We start from the raw sequence: 21567 nt of genomic DNA on the forward strand, positions 1-21567 counted from the left end.
GAAAAACTAAAAAGTTAGCATGCTCAGGGAGTTAAGCAGCCATCAAACAAGTTCTACAATAAATACAGGCTTCTGGGGGAGGAATAGAGGACAGAAGGAAATTTAAGAAGGATGGCAGCAATGAAAGAGTAAAAAGTAAAGGTGAAGAAATTTCTCAGAAACTACAGTAAGAAAGAAAATTACACAGGGGTGGGATTAGAGCAGAGGGAAGGCAGCAGGACATCCCTCCCCAGTGAAGTCTCTCTACTCACGCCTCCTCACCCTGGCCATCTCACTCCTGATTTCCTATGTAGTGCAATGCTAACGTTTCACTCAATAAATGCAAGAGAATCTCTTTCATTCGCCGGTGTTTCCATGATCAGTAAGATTTCTTAGTGTGAAAAAGGTTATATTTAATGAATTACATGGGGGTGGGTCCCCTAAAAGTGTAAGGCAGGAATTTCCATCTAGAAAGCTCCTACCAAATTCACACAAAAACGACTGAAAATTTTCTATACACCAGAAGCAGAAGATTCTAGAAGTTTGTAGTGTTTACAAACCAGAGATGCCAGACCAGAATGTCCTCAAACTTCTAAGTAACAAGATGGGAAAGTAGAAGACAATGGACAAATAATTCCTCACCTAGAATGTATTCCCAGTCAAACCCTCAGACAAGCCTAAAGGTAGAGTGTGAGCATCACTTGCAGTCTTTAGGGGTCTACACTAGCTCTTTGCAGAACCCTTCAGTGACAAAGCTCAGGTAGTGATAAAGCTACCTGAGCAAAAATGAAGTCTCTGCAGGAAGTTGCCTGTCTAGGCGGATAAAACCAGATATCCCAAGCAGTGGGATATCATGTGCAGGAAACAGGTATTCTCACCAGGAAGGCAGAGGCACTCCCAGGATGACAGCTGACATCAACTCTTGATTGACTAAGGACTCTCGGAGAGGAGTAAGAAGGAACCCACTAACTCCTGTGGAAATGTGTACAAAGGGGCTCTCAAAATGAATTTGAGAATTAGCATCCAGTCCAAGCCTAGTGATAGTGACATAACTCCAGGAAACACAAAAGGTAAACTGTCTTTACAAACAGCTACATGTAAATAAGTACTAAACTTGGGGGAGGAATGTGCTAGGGAATCTTTGTGGCAGAATTTGTTTGAAAGATGTGTTGCATTTGTTTATGTTGCGGGACATTTGTTTAACTATGTGAAGATGTGCTGCATCTGTTTAATTATGTAAAGATGTGTTCTGTCGGTTTCCCTGCCTGCCTAAGGCACCTGATTGGTCTAGTAAAAAGTTGAACAGCCAATAGTGTGGGAGGAAATATGGGCAGGTCTTCCGGAGAGGGAGAGTAAGTAGAAAGAGGGATTTAGGGTCAGGAGAGAAAGAAAAGGAGACAACAGTGAGACGCCAGGGGCTAGACAGACAGACAGACAGCCCCAAGGCAAACGTAGATGAACAGAAACAGGTTAAATTAACTTAAAAAAGACAGTGGGACAAGCCTAAGCTGAGGCTGAGCATTCATAATTAGTAAGTTTTCGTGTCTTTATTTGGGAGCTGGCTGGCGACCCAAAGAAAAATTCCAACTGCAAGTACTGCAGTCTTTCACAGGCCACTTAGAATTATATAGGTACAGTCCTTAAAGAGAGAAAAGGAAAAAAAAAAAAAAAACCCTGTATAATCCCAGCACCAGAGGCAGCCCTGGGCAACACAGTGAAACCCTGAATAAAAAACAAACAAAAAACTAATTTTCAGAAAAATTCCCTGCCTTCCCAATCTTCTGTTGTTTTCTCATTCACAGTACCAGTTCTTGAAATGTGATGGGGGCAGACATTGGTGCCACGAAACAAGGAGGAGAAGGAACACTGAAGAATTGAAGAGTACTTTGAAATAGTTTTATTGGTTCATAAGACCTTTGCATATAAAAAAAATACCCAAATCACTATGCAGTATTAAATCACAATTACATTTTCTTTTACCAATTGGAACTACCCAGAATATACTTTTTTTAAAAGAAAAAAAAAGCCTACCGAACAGAATTTTGAAATGACATTATGACTTAAATACTATGACAAAATAGATAATTCCTTATAACATTAAGTAATTGCACAAAGCTGCCAGGTATCTTCATAAGCATAATCATTGCACAGAGTGCAAATAACACAATTTCAATGGTACACATTTAGCTGAAGAACCACCTCCACCTATGGAACTCTTAATATCTGGCACAAAATGTTGGTCTGTTTTAACTTTTCCCAGCCAATCATCTCCAGGACCCAGCGACTTCTGGCCTTCCTCAGGTACAAGCATCCTACTCATGGCCTAAAAGTCAACACCGCCTCTGCTTGAAGAAGTCAATTCCTCTTAGCTCCTCAGGCAAGTAGTCCTGGTCCACAGGCTCACTGTACATGGGGTTGTACTTGTAGCCTTTGCCATAGCCCAAATCCTTCATCAGCCTGGTGGGTGCATTCCTCAGGTGCAGGGGTACGGGAGGCAGGGGCCCCTGATGATTCCGCAGACAGGCTTTCACGTTGTTGTAGGCACTGTACACCTCAATGGATTTGGGGGCTCTGGCAAAATACACCACACACTGGGCCAGAAGCACCTAGGACACAGAAGGGAATGTCACCAGGAAGATGCCACAAAGTTTGTTTGGCATAGTAGTTTATGATCTCTACTAGTTAATTCTTAGACGATTCCCATGTTTGTTTTTAAATTAATTTTTATACTTCCACATCTTTTCACTTATTCTGGACAATTAATTTACAAATGTAGAAAAAGTCCTATGAGGTGAGAGGAAAGCTAGACCAGTGGTTCTCATTTAACCTAAGAACTTCTTACTAAATCAAATATTTCTTAGGTACTAATCCATAAAACAATGGAGGTGAACCTGCAATTCCCTGTCCCCAGAATGCCTGAACACTTCTGAGCCTCAGGACTCTTGAGGACAGTTTGAAAACATGACCTTGTTTCTGGTGATAGTCCTATAATCTCAGTCACTCAGGAGGCTAGAGGAAGGAAGGGCTCAGGTTCAAGGGCTAGAGAATGGGCTCAGAACAATTTTGAGCAACTCATAAGACCCTGTTTCAAAAAGTTAAAACAGATACAACACAGTGGTAGAGCATTCGACTGGTACATATGTTCTGTACAAACACAATGTTATAAAAACAAAGTCAAACCACAACCTCATTGATAGGGAAGTTCTCATTTCTCTAGGAAGTTAATATTCTATGAAGTCCAAAAGCTAAGGAGCTTGCTCAGTGGGCCTAACATACCAGTGATGAAGGCAGGAATTACATTCAGATCCACAAAAGACAGGACACAAAACAAAACAGATTTGCAAAGAACTCAGCTGGTATCTTACCTCACATTCGGGCATGCCTATAAAGTGACAGCCTTGGTAGGCAGCAACTGCTTGTGCTAATGCTGATGGATCTGCCAAGCCTGTCACACATAAAGAGACAAGGTAAAGAAGTTTAAGTCACAGCACTGCCAGTGTGCAACCAGCAACCGCTACTGCATGCAGACTTAGGAACAGAACACCCAACAATTACACCAATTTACCTCTGATATCCAACCACATTAAGCAAGAACTATTTAGAGTTACTGTTGTTGTCAAAAATGGTCTCTTGTGAAAAAACACATTCTAGTAAGAAAACAAAGACTACATATGACAAGCAGAAGGTGCAAAGTCATAAAGTCATCCACAGGATTTTATGTAAATATAAACTCTAGAAGATTAAGATGAGGAAAACGTTTCTGATCTTTGTCTTGAATGGTATTTAGAATCTTCCATTTCTATCACAAGAACTATCTAACGAAAACCTTAACATTTGTCTGCAAAGCTAACCAGAAATTATCTTGCATTTGGATATTCTGAAAGATCTTGAAAGACCATTCCCAAATGAGAAACAGAAACGGTAACTCTCTGAACAGTCAAAGCACATGCTCATGAAGAAACAGACCACTGGGCTCATGACAAGTCTTTCCTTTTCTGCCTACTCTGCATGATTCCATGACATTCTTGGTCCAAGAGTGACATATACCAGTCTCACAACCCCCACAGACTCTCCTCCACTCACCAATGTCTTCGCTGGCAAACCTCACAAGTCTCCTGGCCACGTAGAGTGGGTCCTCTCCTCCCTCAAGCATCCGTGCCAGCCAGTACAGGGAGGCATTCTGGTCAGAGCCACGCATAGCCTTGTGTAGGGCAGAGATGCAGTTGTAATGTTCTTCTCCTGTACACCAGAGAGAACACTGTCACACGGCTGCCTTGTGTGCCCATCTGACATACAAAGCAGCACTAAACAGGCCCCAGGTACGTTGGGGAAGGCAGGCATGACAGCTGCCCTAGAGGTGTATTCAGTGAAGTGAAACCTGGATTAGCCCCAAAGGAGCTCACTCAGGGCCCCATGACTGTTTCATAGCACAGTCTTGTTCAGAGGAGAAACACACTGACAGCACCGAGACATAGAGGACTGTCAGAGACGAGAGAGGTGGGACAGAGTCTCATGTCCTGGTTCCATCTTCTGCCCCCACAGTCTATTTGAGTAAAACTGACTGAGTCTGGTCAGAGGCATCAGAATGGAGGCAAAGTAGCAGGGACAGCTGTTAAAGCCCATCTGTTCCTCAGCGTCATTGCCAGCTGACATCCTGGTATCTGAAGCCCATGGTCATTAAACCGCGGACTGTGAGGACACTTGTGAGGAGACTGGCAGATGACCTAACGGTTCTTATCCTGAAAGTACTGGAGCTCCAGCCTCACCACTGACTCAGTCCATCCTTAATCCTCGATCCACAGATAAATCAGCAAAATGTACTTTAGAAAAACCATTTAAGCACAGGAAATTAAAGCTAACAGTAGTCAAAAATAAGCAGTGCTCTGTAGACATGTTCCATGCCTCCCTGACCATCCTTTCACGTACTTTAAGGACACGACACCTGAGAAGGCAGAGCACACTGGTCCTAAGTCCTTACAGAGAAGCACCTGCTTTGTGGTCATCTTGAGCTACAACAATGTGACTGTGTTCTGGTAGGCACAGCACTGTGGCTCCAGGAACAAATCCCAGCAGCTGCTAAGATGACATTTGGTCTTCAAATAGAATGACAAGAAACTGGTCTACCAAAGAGAAAATAGCTGTTAGGCTGATTGCAGGGCCCCAAAACTCCAATTCCTAAGGAAACCCAAGCTAGATCAATGGCATGAGCCCGGTTACTAAATGTTTATGAGTAAGTAGTGCCCCTCACCGGGGGCTTTTCCAGTTAAGGGAGCCATGAACCCTGCCTGGATGGAAGTGTCCTGAATGGAAGTGATCTACATGGCTTTGGCCCCTTTTCGGCCTCTTTTCTACAGGGCAGGGCCTAACATTGGGAAGGGACAGGCAGTTACCTCTAGCCTACTACCTATCTTTCAATCCCATACTCTCTCAGGTGACTCATCTTTACTGGGTTAACACAGGATATACCAACTGGTACAGTGAACTAAAGAACAGCCTCTGGCCCAAGGTAATTTGGACTTGAACCTCAAACACACTATCAGTGCAGACTCTGGAAAATTTTCTATGCTTCAGGACTCTCACTGGGTAAAATGGGGCTGTTTTAAAGACACAGGCTGTGTACAGAGCCAAGAACTACAGAAGAACTAACTATAACTGCTAGCATTAATCACTAGCTCACACTAAAAATAATTCCATTTTTGCTTTTATGATATACTGCCTGATAGTTGGAAATTTAATATTATTTTTATTTTATTTTTTATTTTTTTGGTTTTTCGAGACAGGGTTTCTCTGTGGTTTTGGAGCCTGTCCTGGAACTAGCTCTTGTAGACCAGGCTGGCCTGGAAATTTCATATTATCAATCTAAAAGCACAAGTTCAATACAGGGCAGACCATTTGTTATCACTCAGAAATGTTTTCACTCTGGTGTAGAAACATCTGAACTACTTACTAGATCCTACTAATGGACAACTGTTTTGTTTGTGACATTAAAAGAAATAATAATAATAATAAAAAAAAACCTCTAATGGTAAGGCTTTGTTTTGTTTGTTTTGTCTCATCAGTTATAAAAAGCCCCAAGAGTCTAAGCTAACACATTTCCAGGGCAATGGTTCTACAGTTCTTATTTATAGAGCAATCAGTAAAAGCACATTTCTTGAGAACAGACACGCTGGCATGGGTGGGCAGTGTGAGCACACTGGTATTAGAAGGGCACGATGCATGGGGTCCTCAAGGCTGTGCTTCCACACAGTTTCCACTGCCTTCAGCTCCTCCTGGGACAGGGAAGAGCTAGAAGGATGATCCCTTATATACAGCTCCCTAAGGCTGAACACCCCCAAGAGCAACTCTTCTCAGTTACATGGTCTAGGTACAGTGACCTCAGAGTCTCCACCGTGAGGTGGCAGACGCATATGCAGGCAGTGAGAAAGCACATTTTGGGAAGTAGATAGAACTGGATTTGAGGATCAGTTTTTAGCACATGCTTTTGAACTGAGAATTTTATGGGAAGTAGGGATAATATTAATAAAAACCTTCGAAGGTAGTTTTGGAAATCTAAAAAAGGAAAAAGCCATAAAGCACTCAATGATTATTCATAAACATTCTATGGATTTTAACCTGGTAAGTTAGGGGCCTGGTAAGTGTAAAAGATGGTCCAGTCACAGCAAAGGGTCTTCTGGGACACTCCCAAGGGGGAGATGAAGGCCACTGCTACTGAGCCTCCAGAAGGCATGAGATCCGTTCACTTCTGAAAAATGTGTGGTTTCTTCTCATTCCATGCTAGTATTTGGCTGAAAGCAAAGTATGGAGCTATGCCTAGATGTTTTACTTCTCAGGCTTCTCAAGGACTGCCAAGACATCCAATGGAGAGCAAGTGAAAAGGCCCCTGGCTGAGGCCACACCCAGCACCACACAGGTGGGACAGGGGTGTTCAATGTGTTCTTAGCACTGTTTTCAGCACACAACACTATCAGGTAGGGCTGCTTTGGTCACTCAGGATGTGCAGCCAGCTCACTCATTCATGAGAAGCAGTGGCCAGGACCAGAATCATTATCCAGTCCCTCCCAATTCTCTAGTCAGTAAGAACTCTCATCATCAGGAAATACCAGAATGGAGACATAGTCAACGAGACCTGGAAGGTTCAGTTACCAACCTCTGTTTCTGGCAGGACTTTTAAAGACATGGACATAGTTATACAACACGATACTACTCAGAGTCGCACAAATGTTCTGCGATAGAGTTCTGCCTGATCTACAGTAAGTCATCTTCACTTCTGTTTTATAAAAGCTGTAAATATGCTGTGCTTATGATATTTAATAAGTCCACAGATTTAATAAGAATTGGGATATTTGCTATCTATAAGCATGTTTATATACAAATACTTAGTGCAGACTGCAAAATTAACCATTTTGAGGCTACTAGTAAATTTACCTTTTAGACAAAAAATGGAGGATTTCAACTCTCAAATAAATCAGTAAGTCTTGACTTACTTACTGTCTTTGTCTTTGTAAATGATCACAAGAATCACTGTCAACTGAATTCATATGCTTTCGAACTGCTATGTTCTACCAGGTGCTACCAGACAGCAAGGGGAAGTCTGTATCTAACAACCTTACAAGATGAAGCCTCCAATTTCAAACTCCCAAGCTCTTCTTGATTCTTAATCAAGGCAGCTTGCTTTATGCTTGTTTTCAGAAAGGTCAGCCCTGTGTGTGAGGCTTACTTCTATTATGATATGCAGATCAAATTAAGAATCTGGGGTATGCTTTGGGCTGGCATAAGATTACAGGCTGCAAATGAGCCGCAGGCATACACTTGTTCCCGCAGTACTACGGTTCCCTATCTCAATTCCTCACCTGCGCGGTCATATAAAATGTGGGACCGCTGGAGGCCTTCCTTCACATCATTCTCAGTGATTAGAACCCGGCTCGGGGAATAGGTTTGACCACTCTTCTTACAGAACATCTTCCTAGAGCTCAATCTGGCCAGCACTGCCAGTTGTAGTCCATTCAAGCCAGTCCGTGCGTCACCATCACTGAGGTAAGCCAGAGTGTCCACTGCTTTATCTTCAATGAAGACAGAGGGCCTGCAACAGAAACCAGGGTTCGTTACCAGCACATTCAAGTCACACCTCGTTTTACAGCACATGTTAATTAAACTTTTGATTCAGTAAGCACTCTAGTTCAAAGGTTTTACTACTTACTCTGAATTCATATTAACCTAGATACCTAAGCATTTTTTAGACTAAGAACTGACCAGATTTCCTAAGTCCTGGGAGTATGCCGGTATACTTTACCAGTCAGGAGCTACAGGGTATCTCACTCTATCTCACAGGTGGAGGCAATCACATTCTATCTTATGAGCCACAGAAGACCACACTGAACAAGTTCCTTTACACACACAAGCTTGTACAAGGTAGGATAAAAATGTTATGCAAAGTCAATGTGACAAGTGGGCTATATGTTTTTAACCTACACAATAGTGAAAACTACTAGACATGCTAGTATGTCATTGTGGTGATATTTTGTTTGTGTTCTAACAAAGCTTGCCTGAAAATCAGAGGGTGGAGCTAGCCACTGGTTAACCATAGAGGCCAGGCAGTGATGGCACACACTTTTAATCCCAGCAGTTGGGAGGAAGCAGGAAGATCAGGAGTTCAAAGCCACACTGGGCTACACGAGACTTGACCAGTCAAAAAGAAACAGAGCTCACACCTTTGATCCCAGCAATAGGTAGGCAGAGACAGGAAGTAAAATGGCTGGGCAGAGAGGAATATAAAACAGGAGGAGACAGGAGTTCAGCCTCTTTCAGGGTAAGGATTTGGCGAGGTAAGGCTGTGGCTTGCTCCTTTGTCTCTCTGATCTTTCAGCATTTACCCCTATATTTGACTCTGGGTTTTTATTACTAAGACCAATTAGAATTTGTGCTACACCTCATGATAGTGTATGGAAAGCCTATTTCAAGGGTCATCCACAGTTGATGACATAGGATACTCAGATCACCTTCAGACAGGGTAAAATCAGCATCACACTTTGGAAGTAGACACAGGTGGATCAAGTGAGTTTGAGGCCAGCCTGGTCTACAAAGCAAGTTCTAGGACAGCCAAGACTGTTAGACAGAGAAACCCTGTCTCAGAAACAAAAACAAATCAAAGATATTCTTTTCTTCACCACAGGTATCCCAGATTTCTAGCTATTCATTATGTGTCTTAGGGTCTCTATTGCTGGGATTAAACACATGACCAAATACACCTTGAAGAAGAAAGGGTTTATTTCATCTTATACTTCTAAGTAATAGTCCATCACTAAGGAAGATAAGGACAGGAACTCAAGGCAGGAACTGAAACAGAGGTCATGGAGGAATACTGCTTACTGGCTTGCTCCCCATGGTTTCCTCAGCCTGTTTTCTTATACAACTGCACTGTCTCCCATGGGCTGGGTCCTCTCATATCTATCATTAATCAAAAAAATCCATACAGTTGCCTAGAGGCAGGCAGTCTCTCCATCCCTTTCCCAAATGACTCTAGTGTGTCAAGCTGACCAAACAGCAAGGGCACTACAGTTCTCCTCATGCAGCTTCCTAGCACTGCATCCTTCTCATCCTCTTAAGGACCACCTGAGCCCCACAGCCCTAGTGACTGGCCTTCTCCCTCTCTAAAGGCAGCTCCAACCAGCAAACACGTCGCTAGAAGAGTCAACACACATCTAGACTACACCATTAGATCATACCGTATAGTTTTATATTCTTCAAATAAATAGCTGTTCAGATGGCATTTCTAAAATAATACATATTACATTAAATCTACAAAAGTCAAAGGGATAGAAACCACACATTGCTGGACAACGTTAAAATTAGCACTGTGGCACATAACCCTACCAAGAATATGTCCTTTACTGTTTCAGAGATTTATAAACAGCATGCTGACTAGGACTTCAAGAGTGGACATGGGAATTTTTCTCTTGGAAAAATCAGGACCCTACTTTAGACATTTAAACTCTCAACCAAAGTGTATGTGTGTGGACACATGAGCTGGTACATATGGAAGCCTGAAGTCGATATCTAGTCTATTCTTCACCTTATATATTGAGCCCAGAGCCTGCCTGTGGGGCTAATCTAGCTATCTGTCATTACAGGCAAGAGCACCACACCAGGTTCTAAAGCATAGGTCATTTTGCTCTTACAGTTTGGAGTCAAAAGAGTCACCACTCCTTCAACCCTTTAGATATGATTCATATTTGTAACGTCACTTTCTGTCCACAGTGTTTTAAAAACAGAACAAATCTGTCAGCAACTCCGTGCAAATAATAAAAAGGAGGTTGTGCTGATAGCACTCAATGGACATAAGCAAACGACAAAATGAAAATCTCTTCTGAAGAATACTGTGCAAGAAGTTCTCACATTCTACCCACCACTCAGCTATGTCCTGAACTACTGCTTTTAAAACTTTGAAGAGTTTTATTATTCAAAACATAATCTTTATTATTCAAAACATGCAAGGTTATGTTTTGAATAATAACAAAGTATATTAAAATACCCTGGGAGCAGTGAGGTAGCTCAGCAGGTAAAGGTGGATAGTGTGTTCAAGCCTGGAGAACTGAGAACCTACATAAAGGAGCAGTTCTATGTACACATGCACTCGTACACACACCCACACTCTCTCCCTCCACTCCCACCCCTCCCACACAAATAATTAATAAAAAATTTAGGGGCTAGAGAGATGGTTCAGTGGCCAAGAGCATATAATACTCTTGCAGAGTTCCTAGAACCAATATGGTGCAGCCTGAAGCTCCTTTAAGTCTTTAATTCCTGCTCTAAGGGGATCCGACGCCTGGTTCTGGCCTCTTATAGCACCTGCATACACACACTGCACAAGCCCACACAGCAACACATTAATAATAACAATAATAATAAAAACTTTTAAAAATTAAAAATAAAATACCCTGTGATTGAATGAGACAAGGAGACAATTTATACTAAGAATGATAAAACAGAAGCCAGGGAAATGCATTAGTGGGCAAACGGGCTTGCTGCCAAGCCACATGGTCTGAGAGTTCGATTCCTGGCACCCACATGGAGAGAACGAACTCTCAGAGCTGCACTTTGTTCTTCACTCCCACACATAAACACACATGGGGGAGGGGTGGGGAGACTGCTTTCAGTGTAGAAAGAAATTTCAAAAGTTAGAGAATTGAGGGTAAAATCTACTTTGGGCAAACAAAGGCTGACCAAAATTTTACAGCCTCCTGGAATAAAATAATAAATAGTAAGTTACACCGTTATGAAGTAATAAACTGGAGCTAGTAGGATGCCTTAGTGTGTAAAGGTGTTTGCTGCTTCAGCCTAAGTTCAACTCCCAGAACCCACATGGTAAAAGGAGAGATGATGTAAGTTGTCCTTTGACCTACACATACACTTCATGGCACACATGCACTAAACCCCACACACAAAATTAAAAAATGTAAGACAAAATAATTAAAAATAAATAATATGGCCAGGTGTGGTAGCCCATGACTAATTCCAGTACCCAGGAGGCAGGTAGCACTGAGTCTGAGGTCAGCCTGCCCTACACAGCAAGTTCTACAACAGCCAGGGTAATAAAGGGAGACCTTGTCTTAAAAAACAAAACAAAACAAAATAAAAAAACCCCAACACAACAACAAAAGATAATAAAAGCTTCTATAATAAGAAAAAATTGGCTGAAACAAATGCACTGGAAAATAATTCTTGGATAACAAAATGTAGTGGTAAAACAGAATTAACCAAGCTCCTCCAACTGAAGAACAAGTTTTGATCTTAACAGAGAAACAGAAAACACTCCCTCCTCTTTTCCAAAGACCTGAACTCCTTTGCACATTAATTTTTTGCTTTTTGGGTTTTTATTTTATATTTTTTTATTTTTCATGACAGATGATACTGGAAAGTGAAATTCTTTGTGACTTCATGGGAGAACCAAAGACAGCCTGGTTCATGTAATAAAAATAAGTCAGAGCTGAAATAGCTGCAAAGGTACAGGAAGTGGCACTCACATGCTGGTGTAACCAGCAGCTGTAGTTGGACTTAAAGCCCACTCAACAGGAGGGAAATCATTCCTGGCACTAGAAACCTAGCCACCTTCCTGGGGCTAGTGATGCCATAGACCTTAGAGGATAATCTACTACTTCACTTTGCAAAAACAGCATATCTCACTACATTTAAATCCTATCCTTATACCTACAAACAAGGGAGCTCTCACGCCTTGTCAAAGAAGCTTCTCTTTACAGCAGATGAAAGCATCACAGAAAACCATACTGGACACAATGCAGAGATCAACAATCACTGGGAGCCCAGGCCCATTGGCTACATCTAAGCACAGTTCCTGCATCTAGGCTCAGGGAACAACATATTGGGCAGGGAGGTTTGTTGCAAGGACCAAAACACCAGTCAATCTGCTGTGAAACAATGTCTCCTAGAAATGGCTGCATAAACAAGACCTGGACAAAGGTACTATCCATAGACATGCTAACCTGGAAGGGAGAAAATTCCACAGGGTCCCACCCCTAGACCAAAAACTATACACAACTAAATACTGCTGGAGAGGGAGAATTAGCCTCTGGGAGGGAGGGGCTGCAGGGAGGAAAGAGAAGGGGGAATGTAATGAAATTCTAATAATTAAAAATGTATTAAAAAAGCCGGGCGGTGGTGGCGCACGCCTTTAATCCCAGCACTTGGGAGGCAGAGGCAGGCGGATGTCTGTGAGTTCGAGACCAGCCTGGTCTACAAGAGCTAGTTCTAGGACAGGCTCCAAAACCACAGAGAAACCCTGTCTCGAAACCCCCCCCCCAAAAAAATGTATTAAAAAGAGAAGATACAATGTTTTCTATACTCATAATTTACTCTAGTTGGTATCTTCTATTGCAGTGTTTGACTACCTTTTTTTTTTTTTTTTTGCTATTTGGTGGTAGAAAACATGCCAGAGAGAAAATAACAAAAAAAAAGAAAAAAAAAAGAAAAAAAAAAGAAAACTGCTGGGACAAAGTGGCAGAGCAGGAGGTCCTGTTAGCAGGCATGGGTATTATGAGTTCAAGACCAGCCTGGTCTAAAAGAGCTAGTTCCAAAGCTACAGAAAAACCCTGCCTCAAAAAAAAAAAAAAAAAAAAAAAAAAGCAGATGGAGGGTGACCAAAAATGTCTTGTGTAGGCTGCTGTGTCTAAATCATGGCTCTTCTCTATAATCCAGGAATTCCAAGCAAGATAGCCTCATGGCCCCCAAGCAAGAGTAAATGCTGTTTACTCCCCTCTCACAAAGAGATCCACCCGCCTCCACCCGCCTCCCGAGTGCTGGGATTGTGCCTCCACCACCCAGCAGATCTGCAGTCTTATCAGCAGCAGGTAACTTAGAGTAACAACAGTAGTTTATACTCTGATTCTCAACAGTACAAGATCACTGACCACAGACAGTCAGTCCTTGCCTCCTTCCAAAATTAACCAAGCACACAGACAGCACACTTTATTTTCTGTGTCATGTAATCAAGATGTATTTGCTATCTAACACACTGTATCCAGAATGTGTTTGTAATTGCAGCATTGGGAAGTAGAAATCACACAGATCAAGTTCAAGGCTAACCTGGCCACAGGGTCCTGTCTTGTAAAACCAAAATTTAGATAGATGGATGGATGGATGAGACAAACAGACAGACAGACAAACAAAACTTCCCTTTTTGAGATGAGGTCAAATGTAACACAAGCTAGACTTGAATTAGACAGGCTAAGATGACTTTGAACCTCACACTGCCCTGCCTCCATCCCAAGTGCTGGATTATAGATTTAAGTCATTATGCCATTTTTGCAGTGCTAGGGACCAAACCTAGGACCTCAAGCATGCTAGGAAAGCACTCTACCAATTAAGCTATATCTCCAGTCTCAATATTTTTCTATGGTCATTACTCAGCATGTAAGTTTCAATTATTGTATCCTTTGCATTGCTTTAGACAAACAAATACATTCATCTCATTATTAGCAATCAAGTTTTCATCTTTAGTGAAAAAAATTATATATACACTAAACAACTGTTTGAAAATAATTTTAGCTGGGTGTAGTGCACTGCAGAGGCGGGTGAATCTCTAATTTCAAGGCTAGCCTAGTCTACAGAGTGAGTTCCAGGACAACCAGGGCTACACAGAGAAACCCTGTTGAGAAAAACAAAAACAATAAAATGAAAAAAAAAAGTTTAAAAATTTAACGAATTACCACCAAAGTTTGATTTGCATACCTGTCTTATATACTCGGGATCATATAAGCTGGATGAAAAGGAAACTAGTATACGAAGCTTAAGGTACTCTCTTGTGCACATGACCACAGCAGAGCACCAGCAGCCCTTTGCTCCTCTGGCTCTTGTCACCCTACATGCTCTCTACAGGCACAGGAATGTACTTTTCAGCACTCAGCAATATCTAGCATATGCAGGACTTTCAATGCCTCAGGAATGCTGGGATTAAAGGCCTAAGAATATTTTTTAAAGAGCACTCAGGCTGGGGTGGAGAAGGGTGGAGCTTAGTAACTAAGCTTGTAAAGACTTGGGTGTGAACCCCAGCATGAAAGCCGAGCAAGAAACTGAATACTTCTGTCCTACTGTAATGTCAGCAATAAAATACTCTCTGGCAAAGTAGGGGAAAAATTTTTCTTGGCAATTGAGGAGTCAGCTACTTCTTTGAGGAAGTCATCGAAAATGTGTTTCTTCTGTGGTCTATGACACCTCCTAACATCTTGTCAGAAATGCTAGCAAATTGACCAATTAATGAAGCTAAGGCTAATACTTATTTTACTGTGCTTCCAACAGATAAGAAGGAATATTTCTATTAAAGAAAAAGGTCTCACACCTGGACAATTATGTCCCATGAAGGACAATACTAAGGAATAAACTATGTCTCTCATATTAAAAGCTAGAATTGATTTATGCCCTAAGCAATCACCAATGATGCAAAACACACTTAACAGGTGCTGGGGATATAAACAAGGACAGCCTTCTGTTTTCTTAGCATTCCCAAGAAGGTGGAAGACAGAAACAAGCAAGAATGAAAGAAGCCATAACCGGATCAGTGACAGAGAAAAACTTAAGACATGTTAAATACTGGAGGTTTGCACTGACTGCAATACAATTTTAGCAGGTTAAGGGTGACTGATTTATTCAGTATGTGACTACTAGTTTAGTAACATATAATATCTGAATTCTTCCGCTGGATTGCTCACACTTCCTTCATGTGCCTGCAGGTCACCTAGAACTCTCTTAAAGCACAGAAGCCTCTTCATGAGGACGGGCTCCACAGTTCTATGACCGCATTTCAGTCATGGCTAAGCAGTGAGTGGGAGACCTGGAGAACTTGGATAATCCAGTCCCATGAAATGACATGAAATAAAAAGGACCCTGAATCAACAGGACATAAAATTGCATACACATTACAACAACCAGAACATGGGATAATAATAGTTTCCTACAGCTTGGGAATTTTCTTTCCTTTTTCCTTTTCAGTTTGTCTTTAGTACATGGTGGAATGAGTTTACAGTTGGTCCACGGATTCTCTGCATCTTCAAATTCAATCAATCTTTGACTGAAAAGTTTTATTTAATGCATGTTTACAAACTTGTAAATCTTTTCCTCTTTGTCACTAGTCCCTACACAATAGCGAACAAGAGCTAGTCATATAGCATTATAATCTAGGGAGGGTGGAAGCGTAGCAGTTGTATAGCATTTGTCTGTCATGAGCAGGATATTGAGTTGACTGCAATTTTTTTTAAACTACAAACAATCTAATCAGAATTTAAAGTATGTGGGAGTGGGAGAATGTGTGTAGATTTAATGCAAACACTGTACCTGCATGTTTATTTGTGAAGGGTCCGGGACTGAGAGAAGATTATACTAGATACAATGACCTGAGACCTACACAAGCCCAGCCCACAGGGCTCCTGCTATGAGCACAATGGACAGATTAACAGCAGGCCCCACATTTTTTTTCTGGCCGCAGTCCTAATGGCCATTCAATCACAACTGTACTCTATAATAAAGCAACCTCATTCTGCCCTGGGGTCCTTAGCCAAATACTTCAAGGTTTTCAATGTGGCATTCTTCCTACATGTAAGACAAGAGCAAATGGGAGAATCCAGACACAGGGAGAACTGTTGAAACCCAAAACCTGAGCGCTTTAATCCTCACGGAAAAGAGGCCCCAGAACTTGGCCTTGGAGCAGCACATGCAGCTGTCTGGTCCATGGCCTGAGGAGGAGGGCAACAGCCCCTCTGCAGACCACACTATGTTCCCTGCATTATTTCAGCCACCACATGAACAAACGACTTCAGAAGAACATTTCCAACAATAAAGGAGAACCTCTGACCCAAGAAATCAAATGGATTCACCATCCAAACGCTACAGGGTAGTCATGATGCAGAGCTGAGGAGCAAAAGGAATGAGACAGCCTCTTATTTGTCACTTTCAACTAACTTCTTTACTTCCAGGGGAATGAGTTTTGGAATATGCAAAATGTTTTAAGTCACTGTATGATTAAGAGTTACAGCAACGTCTCCCCAACACTTTGAAAAACACACTGTGGGACAAAAGAAATCACAATCTAATGCAAATCTCCAACGATGTGTAAATTAATTCTAGAAATGTATATCTATTTCCTCTTTTTAAAAAGCAGCTTGAAGCCTTTAAAATAAGGCTTCCTATAGTCTTTCTAAACCTTTAAAACAAGTGATTGAGGAAAAAGCATGAAGCATAACTGCAAATGCCCAGTAACTACAGTAACAGCAACATTAAAGCTCAAAAGTATAGACACACCTATGAGGAGCCACAGAATGCACTTAAGGGACCCCCGAAGGAGGTCTTGAGGGCAGGATTAAACACTTCTTGTTTATTATCCTTACAGCCAGATGGACAATTCTTCTCTGCCACCAACCCTCTACTGGCTGAGGCCCAGCCCTCTTTGGTCCTCTGCCAAGAGATTCTCAGGGAGGTGTGGGCGTCCAGGAGTGCGCACAATCTACTTACTCAGAGCTGCAGTTGCTGCTGTGGCTCAGAGGGTCAGTAGGACGGCTAGAGTCTAGGACATGGATTCCCAGTGAGTTGATAGCTCTCATTAAAATAGTCACCATTGCCTCTACTGGAAGCTTCTCAAGAACAATCACCCGACATCGGCTCAGAAGAGCGGCATTGACCTGGAAGGAAGGGTTCTCCGTGGTTGCACCAATCAGTGTGATCGTGCCACATTCCACGTGAGGAAGGAAAGTGTCCTAATCATGGGAGGAAAAGAGAAGACAGTGATTCTACTCAACAGCCATGGGCAGAACCCTATGTAAGTTGTCTATCCACTCTTTCATTTTCCTAATTTTACCTTTTCAGAACACTCATCAGATAGAGCAGATCAACTTCACGAGTATCCCTCTTGATTAACATGTATAAAGCTCAACTTTTGGGTACAGTGTCTAAGCCTGGTCTCTTATTGAAAAAGTATGGTAAATTACCACCTACCTATAAGAGTAATTCCAACAACTTCAACATAAGCTACTTCTTTGCTTAGAAAAGTACCTTCTCCCTATTGCTGAACTAGTACACAGTGTGTACAACTGCATGCCAGCTTTTTATAGAAGAACACAGTGTTAGAATTTCTAAAATATTCTTCCCCTACAAGTATTCAAACAACTTGTTACTGTTTTTAACACTGGTGAATATACAACCTCCAGATACTGTCTAAAGGGGAAATGTCAGGTCAACGGTCCCATGTGAAACCATGAAGCCAGTGTCAGGCAGAATTCTAAAATGTTGTTTTACTCAAAAAGATTCACCTTAGGAGAAAAAAGGTTTATTAGTTTTGTGAAATATTTCTACCTGCAGTTAAAAAGCTGCAACAATGTAAATCAAAGAGAAAAGAATGCCTGAAAAACAGCCATTTTTCTATTTAGGTAATTCAAAATGAAGCTTTATATAAAATCAAATTGTATCATTTTATGTCTAAAGGCCTTAAAATAAACATTTAGAACATTATCTTTTAATATTTTTCTTGACAAGAGCTAGAAGGCACAGAAAACAGAAAATAATTTGGAACATACATATACTGGGCAGAAATAAAACCACGAATTTGGGGGAGAGGGATAAGAGCTAGAATCCAGGTTTTCATAAGCTAGATAAGTGCTTTATACCCTAACCTTAAAAAGATCTTTAGATCAAGTGCAACTGGTCACAATGTCTTTTTAGTTTAAAAGGCTCTAAAAGTTGGAAACTGGATCAAAAGATCCTTTTCTTACATGGAAAGCCAGAGATAGAGCAATCATTCCATTTATCAGAGGGAGAAAGCATTCTCGTTTCATCGAAAAATACAAAAAAAAAAAAAAATGGAGAAATAAGTTTGAAGATGGGTGGCAGCCTAAGTGTCTTGAGGACAGTTAACATCTGTTGCATTTGTATACTGCTTTGTGATCTTACATTCTGTGTGTCCTAGTTTATGCACATAATATCTGAAAAATAGCAAAAAGTTAATATACCTGCTGAGATTTATTGAACCGATGAATCTCATCAATAAAGAGGATGGTTTTCCTTTTGAAGAAGCTCTTTTCATTCTGGGCCTGCTTTATGACATCTCGCACATCATTTGTCTTGGCGTTTGTGGCAGACAGCGTCACAAACCTTATGCTGTGCTTCTTGCTGTTGTTGGCTATGATGTGAGCTAAGGTGGTCTAGAAAAAGATGATAAACAGAGTTTGAAAAACTCACCAGACAGACTGGGCAGCATACATGGGTACCACAAGTAGCACCGTAACTATTTAACCAAGTACACTGAACATGGCGGAATGCTGAAGCAGAGAGACTATGGAGTTGTAAAAAAAACAACAACAAAATAATTACAATTAAGATGGGAAGATAGTTAATTCTGACCACTCCCCTCCTCTTAACTCCTTTTGATTCTTTTTTGGTGGACTCTTTAAGATCTTATGAATCCCAATAAAGAATAGCAGTCCTGATTTAGCAAAGCTGGGGTAACAGCTGTGACCTCTCACCAAAGAGAAATTCTTTCTCCTTTGGCCAAGAGTATAATGTTGAAGGCCCCTGGATAAGAGTTGATTCCAGAACCAAGCTCAAATGGGACGCCAACAGATTAGCTGAGAAAAGCAAAATGAATGGCTTCTGAGGGCAGTGACAGCAGCTAGCATGTGAAGTGGCTACATGCCACTTCTGAATGTCCACTCTAGAAGAAAATTAAAAGCAAGAATTTGATCTTATTAGTACTTATCAGAAAACAAAGGAAAGACTGAAAAAAACTCTTAATTCAGTACCTTGCATTTAATGGGTGCTCAATAAATATGTATTTGCCATTACTGATAGTACTGTTAGCAATTCAGTATTAAAAATGGAAATAAAGAAAAAGTGAAGGTTGCTTACTGAATGGCAAACTGTTGAGCACTTTATTTTCTGGGAGTTGTACAGTTGAGTGTCATCAGACACTGGCTGCTTGGTAACGAATCCCAGCTTACCTGTGCCTTTTGGAATTAGGCTCCCATGTCATATGGGTTTGTGACTACCACCAACTGTCTCACTGAGCAGACTTGGCCCAAAAATCTCTCACATTCAACCCTCCGTGACTCACCACTCAGCTCCCTGCAGACCTTCGCAGAGCCTACAAGCATCAATGTGCACTCTTAGGGTGTTACACAGATGTCAGGAATACTGCCAAGGCTACTGAGCAAGCCCCTAAAAAGAGGAACCACCAAATCCGGGAGGGGCGCGAAAGATGTCAAGAACTAAACAATTAGCATGTTATTTTGGAGGCTGGACTGTTATCTGGGGTACATTTGATTTATGCTTGATCAGAGAGAACATGAATACAAGAAGGCACAAAAGGAATGATGCATTCCAAAAAATAAAGAGGTGTAGCTGAGATGAGCTGCAAAGAAAAACAGGATTAACATCACAAATGTGTTTGAAGCAGCCTGAATCAAGAAGCGTTCTTTACATTCCAATCCTGGGCTCATTCTTTATTGTCCTATGGATGGGCAGGAACAGGATTGTCAATTTATCACATTCTCTCAAGTACTCTTCCAGTGACCTGTTCTCTAAACCCATGATATTCTAGCCAATCTCCTCTGGCTGTGGTAAGGTGACACACAGAACAGGACACTAAAGCATGAATGCTTTTCTTAAGCGGAAGGCAATATGAGAAAGTTATGGGAATGCCTGTTGAAACGCTGCACAGAAGGGAGATTTCAATTAGTTCCAAAAACCAGTTAGAATAAACCAACTAGTGGGAAGGAAAAGAAGTAGAACAGAAAAAAATTTTAATTACTTTTCCACAACAAATGGAGCTTACAAAATGTTTCTTCCCAGATTTTTGCAGCATGCCCTTTGCTTGGAATTAGGTCACTAAAAATCAAGGATGTGGGGGTACGTAGGAACACAAAGATGGCTCGAATCAGTACACACTTTCGCATAACCAAGAAATTCAGGCATTTTTCTTTGGAAAACGCCCAACAAGGATGTCTTGGGAAACTGGGGAAATGACATACTTGCTTCCTCATTGCAAACTCGGCTCACGCACGGGGACCGCGCCCCCAGGCCTCCCTCTCCCGGGGAGGGGTCGGAAATTTTGAGGACCGCACCTGACCCTCGGCAAGAGTGACACTCACCTTGCCGCAGCCTGGCGGGCCCCACAGGATGAGCGAGGGGATCTCGTTGGTCTCCAGCAACGAGCGGAGCAGAGTCTCCTGCCCCACGGCCCTACTCTGCCCGATGTAGTCCTGCAGCGTATCGGGACGCATCTTGTCTGCCAGCGGCTTGCCCTCCAGCATCTGTCGGATCTCCTCGGCTGCCAGCGCCCGGGGATGCGAGCGGCCCGCGCTGACTCCGAACGATGCATCGGCGGCGTCCGCGTCCCAGTGCCCGGGGTCTTCCTCGCCGTCCACGTCCGCGTCGCCATCGCCGTCCACCCCTGCCTCCTCCTCCTCCTGAGCCTCCGCCTCGTCCCAGCTGCGCGGAGATGCACTGCCCGCCGCGGCGGCGGCCGCCGGCCTCTTGCCCAAGCCCTTCCTAGCGGGGCTGCTGGACCGGGCTACAGGGAAGTCAGGGATGAGGCGCGCGCCGCTGGGCGTGGGCGGTGCGTCGTAGCTCTCACGGCTCTCGGTCTCGCCGCCGTCGTCACCCTCCTCGCCCTCGCCCTCGCTGCTCTCGGCCGCCGTCGGGGTGGCGGGCTGCTTCAGCGCCGAGCTCTCCGACAGCCGACGCCGCTTGGCGCCCGGTGGCGAGGGCCCCTTGGCCCGTTCCCCCGCGCGATGCGACCCGGCCGCGGGCTCCGCGTGCCCCGCGGGGTGCAGCAGCAGGCAGCGGTCCAGATGCGAGTTGATGTGCGCGGCGGGCATCATCTGCTGGCACACGGGGCACTGCACCTGATGCAGCTGCGACAGGAAGGGGTCGTCTTCCGGCCCGCTCACCTCCATGGTGGCCGCTGCCCTCCCCGGCGCCCGCGCCGCTGCACCTGCCCCTAGGAACGCCGACGCCCGCCGCTAGGCCCCGTGCCGCGCGACCCTCGCGCTCCGGGGAGGTAGCAGGACGCGCACAGGCCGAGGGAGGGCGCCGCTC

At 42.9% G+C, this 21567-nt stretch overlaps 1 protein-coding gene across 1 annotated transcript; it reads right to left on the reverse strand.

Moving 5' to 3' along the window:
- Positions 1-1853: 1853 nt before the first annotated feature.
- Positions 1854-21566, reverse strand: Wrnip1 (WRN helicase interacting protein 1). The gene is made up of 7 exons (XM_075969956.1): positions 20619-21566; positions 18483-18674; positions 16993-17234; positions 7830-8059; positions 4063-4218; positions 3345-3424; positions 1854-2585 (listed from the first exon to the last, which is right to left on the reverse strand). The coding sequence occupies exons 1-7, from the start codon at positions 21423-21425 to the stop codon at positions 2310-2312; spliced, it is 1983 nt and encodes a 660-aa protein (XP_075826071.1). The 5' UTR covers positions 21426-21566; the 3' UTR covers positions 1854-2309.
- Between the last annotated feature and the right edge of the window lies 1 nt (position 21567).

The sequence above is a fragment of the Microtus pennsylvanicus genome, chromosome 4, assembly GCF_037038515.1.
Source record: "Microtus pennsylvanicus isolate mMicPen1 chromosome 4, mMicPen1.hap1, whole genome shotgun sequence".
NCBI classification, from domain to species: domain Eukaryota; kingdom Metazoa; phylum Chordata; class Mammalia; order Rodentia; family Cricetidae; genus Microtus; species Microtus pennsylvanicus.

Excerpts from the sequence above, each read along its gene's own strand:
- Wrnip1 (XM_075969956.1), bottom strand. The coding sequence starts at position 21,425 with ATGGAGGTGAGCGGGCCGGAAGACGACCCCTTCCTGTCGCAGCTGCAT. Across the intron at positions 18,675-20,618 it reads GCCCGCCAGGCTGCGGCAAG|ACCACCTTAGCTCACATCAT; the intron begins GTGAGTGTCACT and ends ATCTTTTTCTAG. Across the intron at positions 8,060-16,992 it reads AGCAGCAACTGCAGCTCTGA|GCCCTCTGTCTTCATTGAAG; the intron begins GTAAGTAGATTG and ends TTTCTGTTGCAG.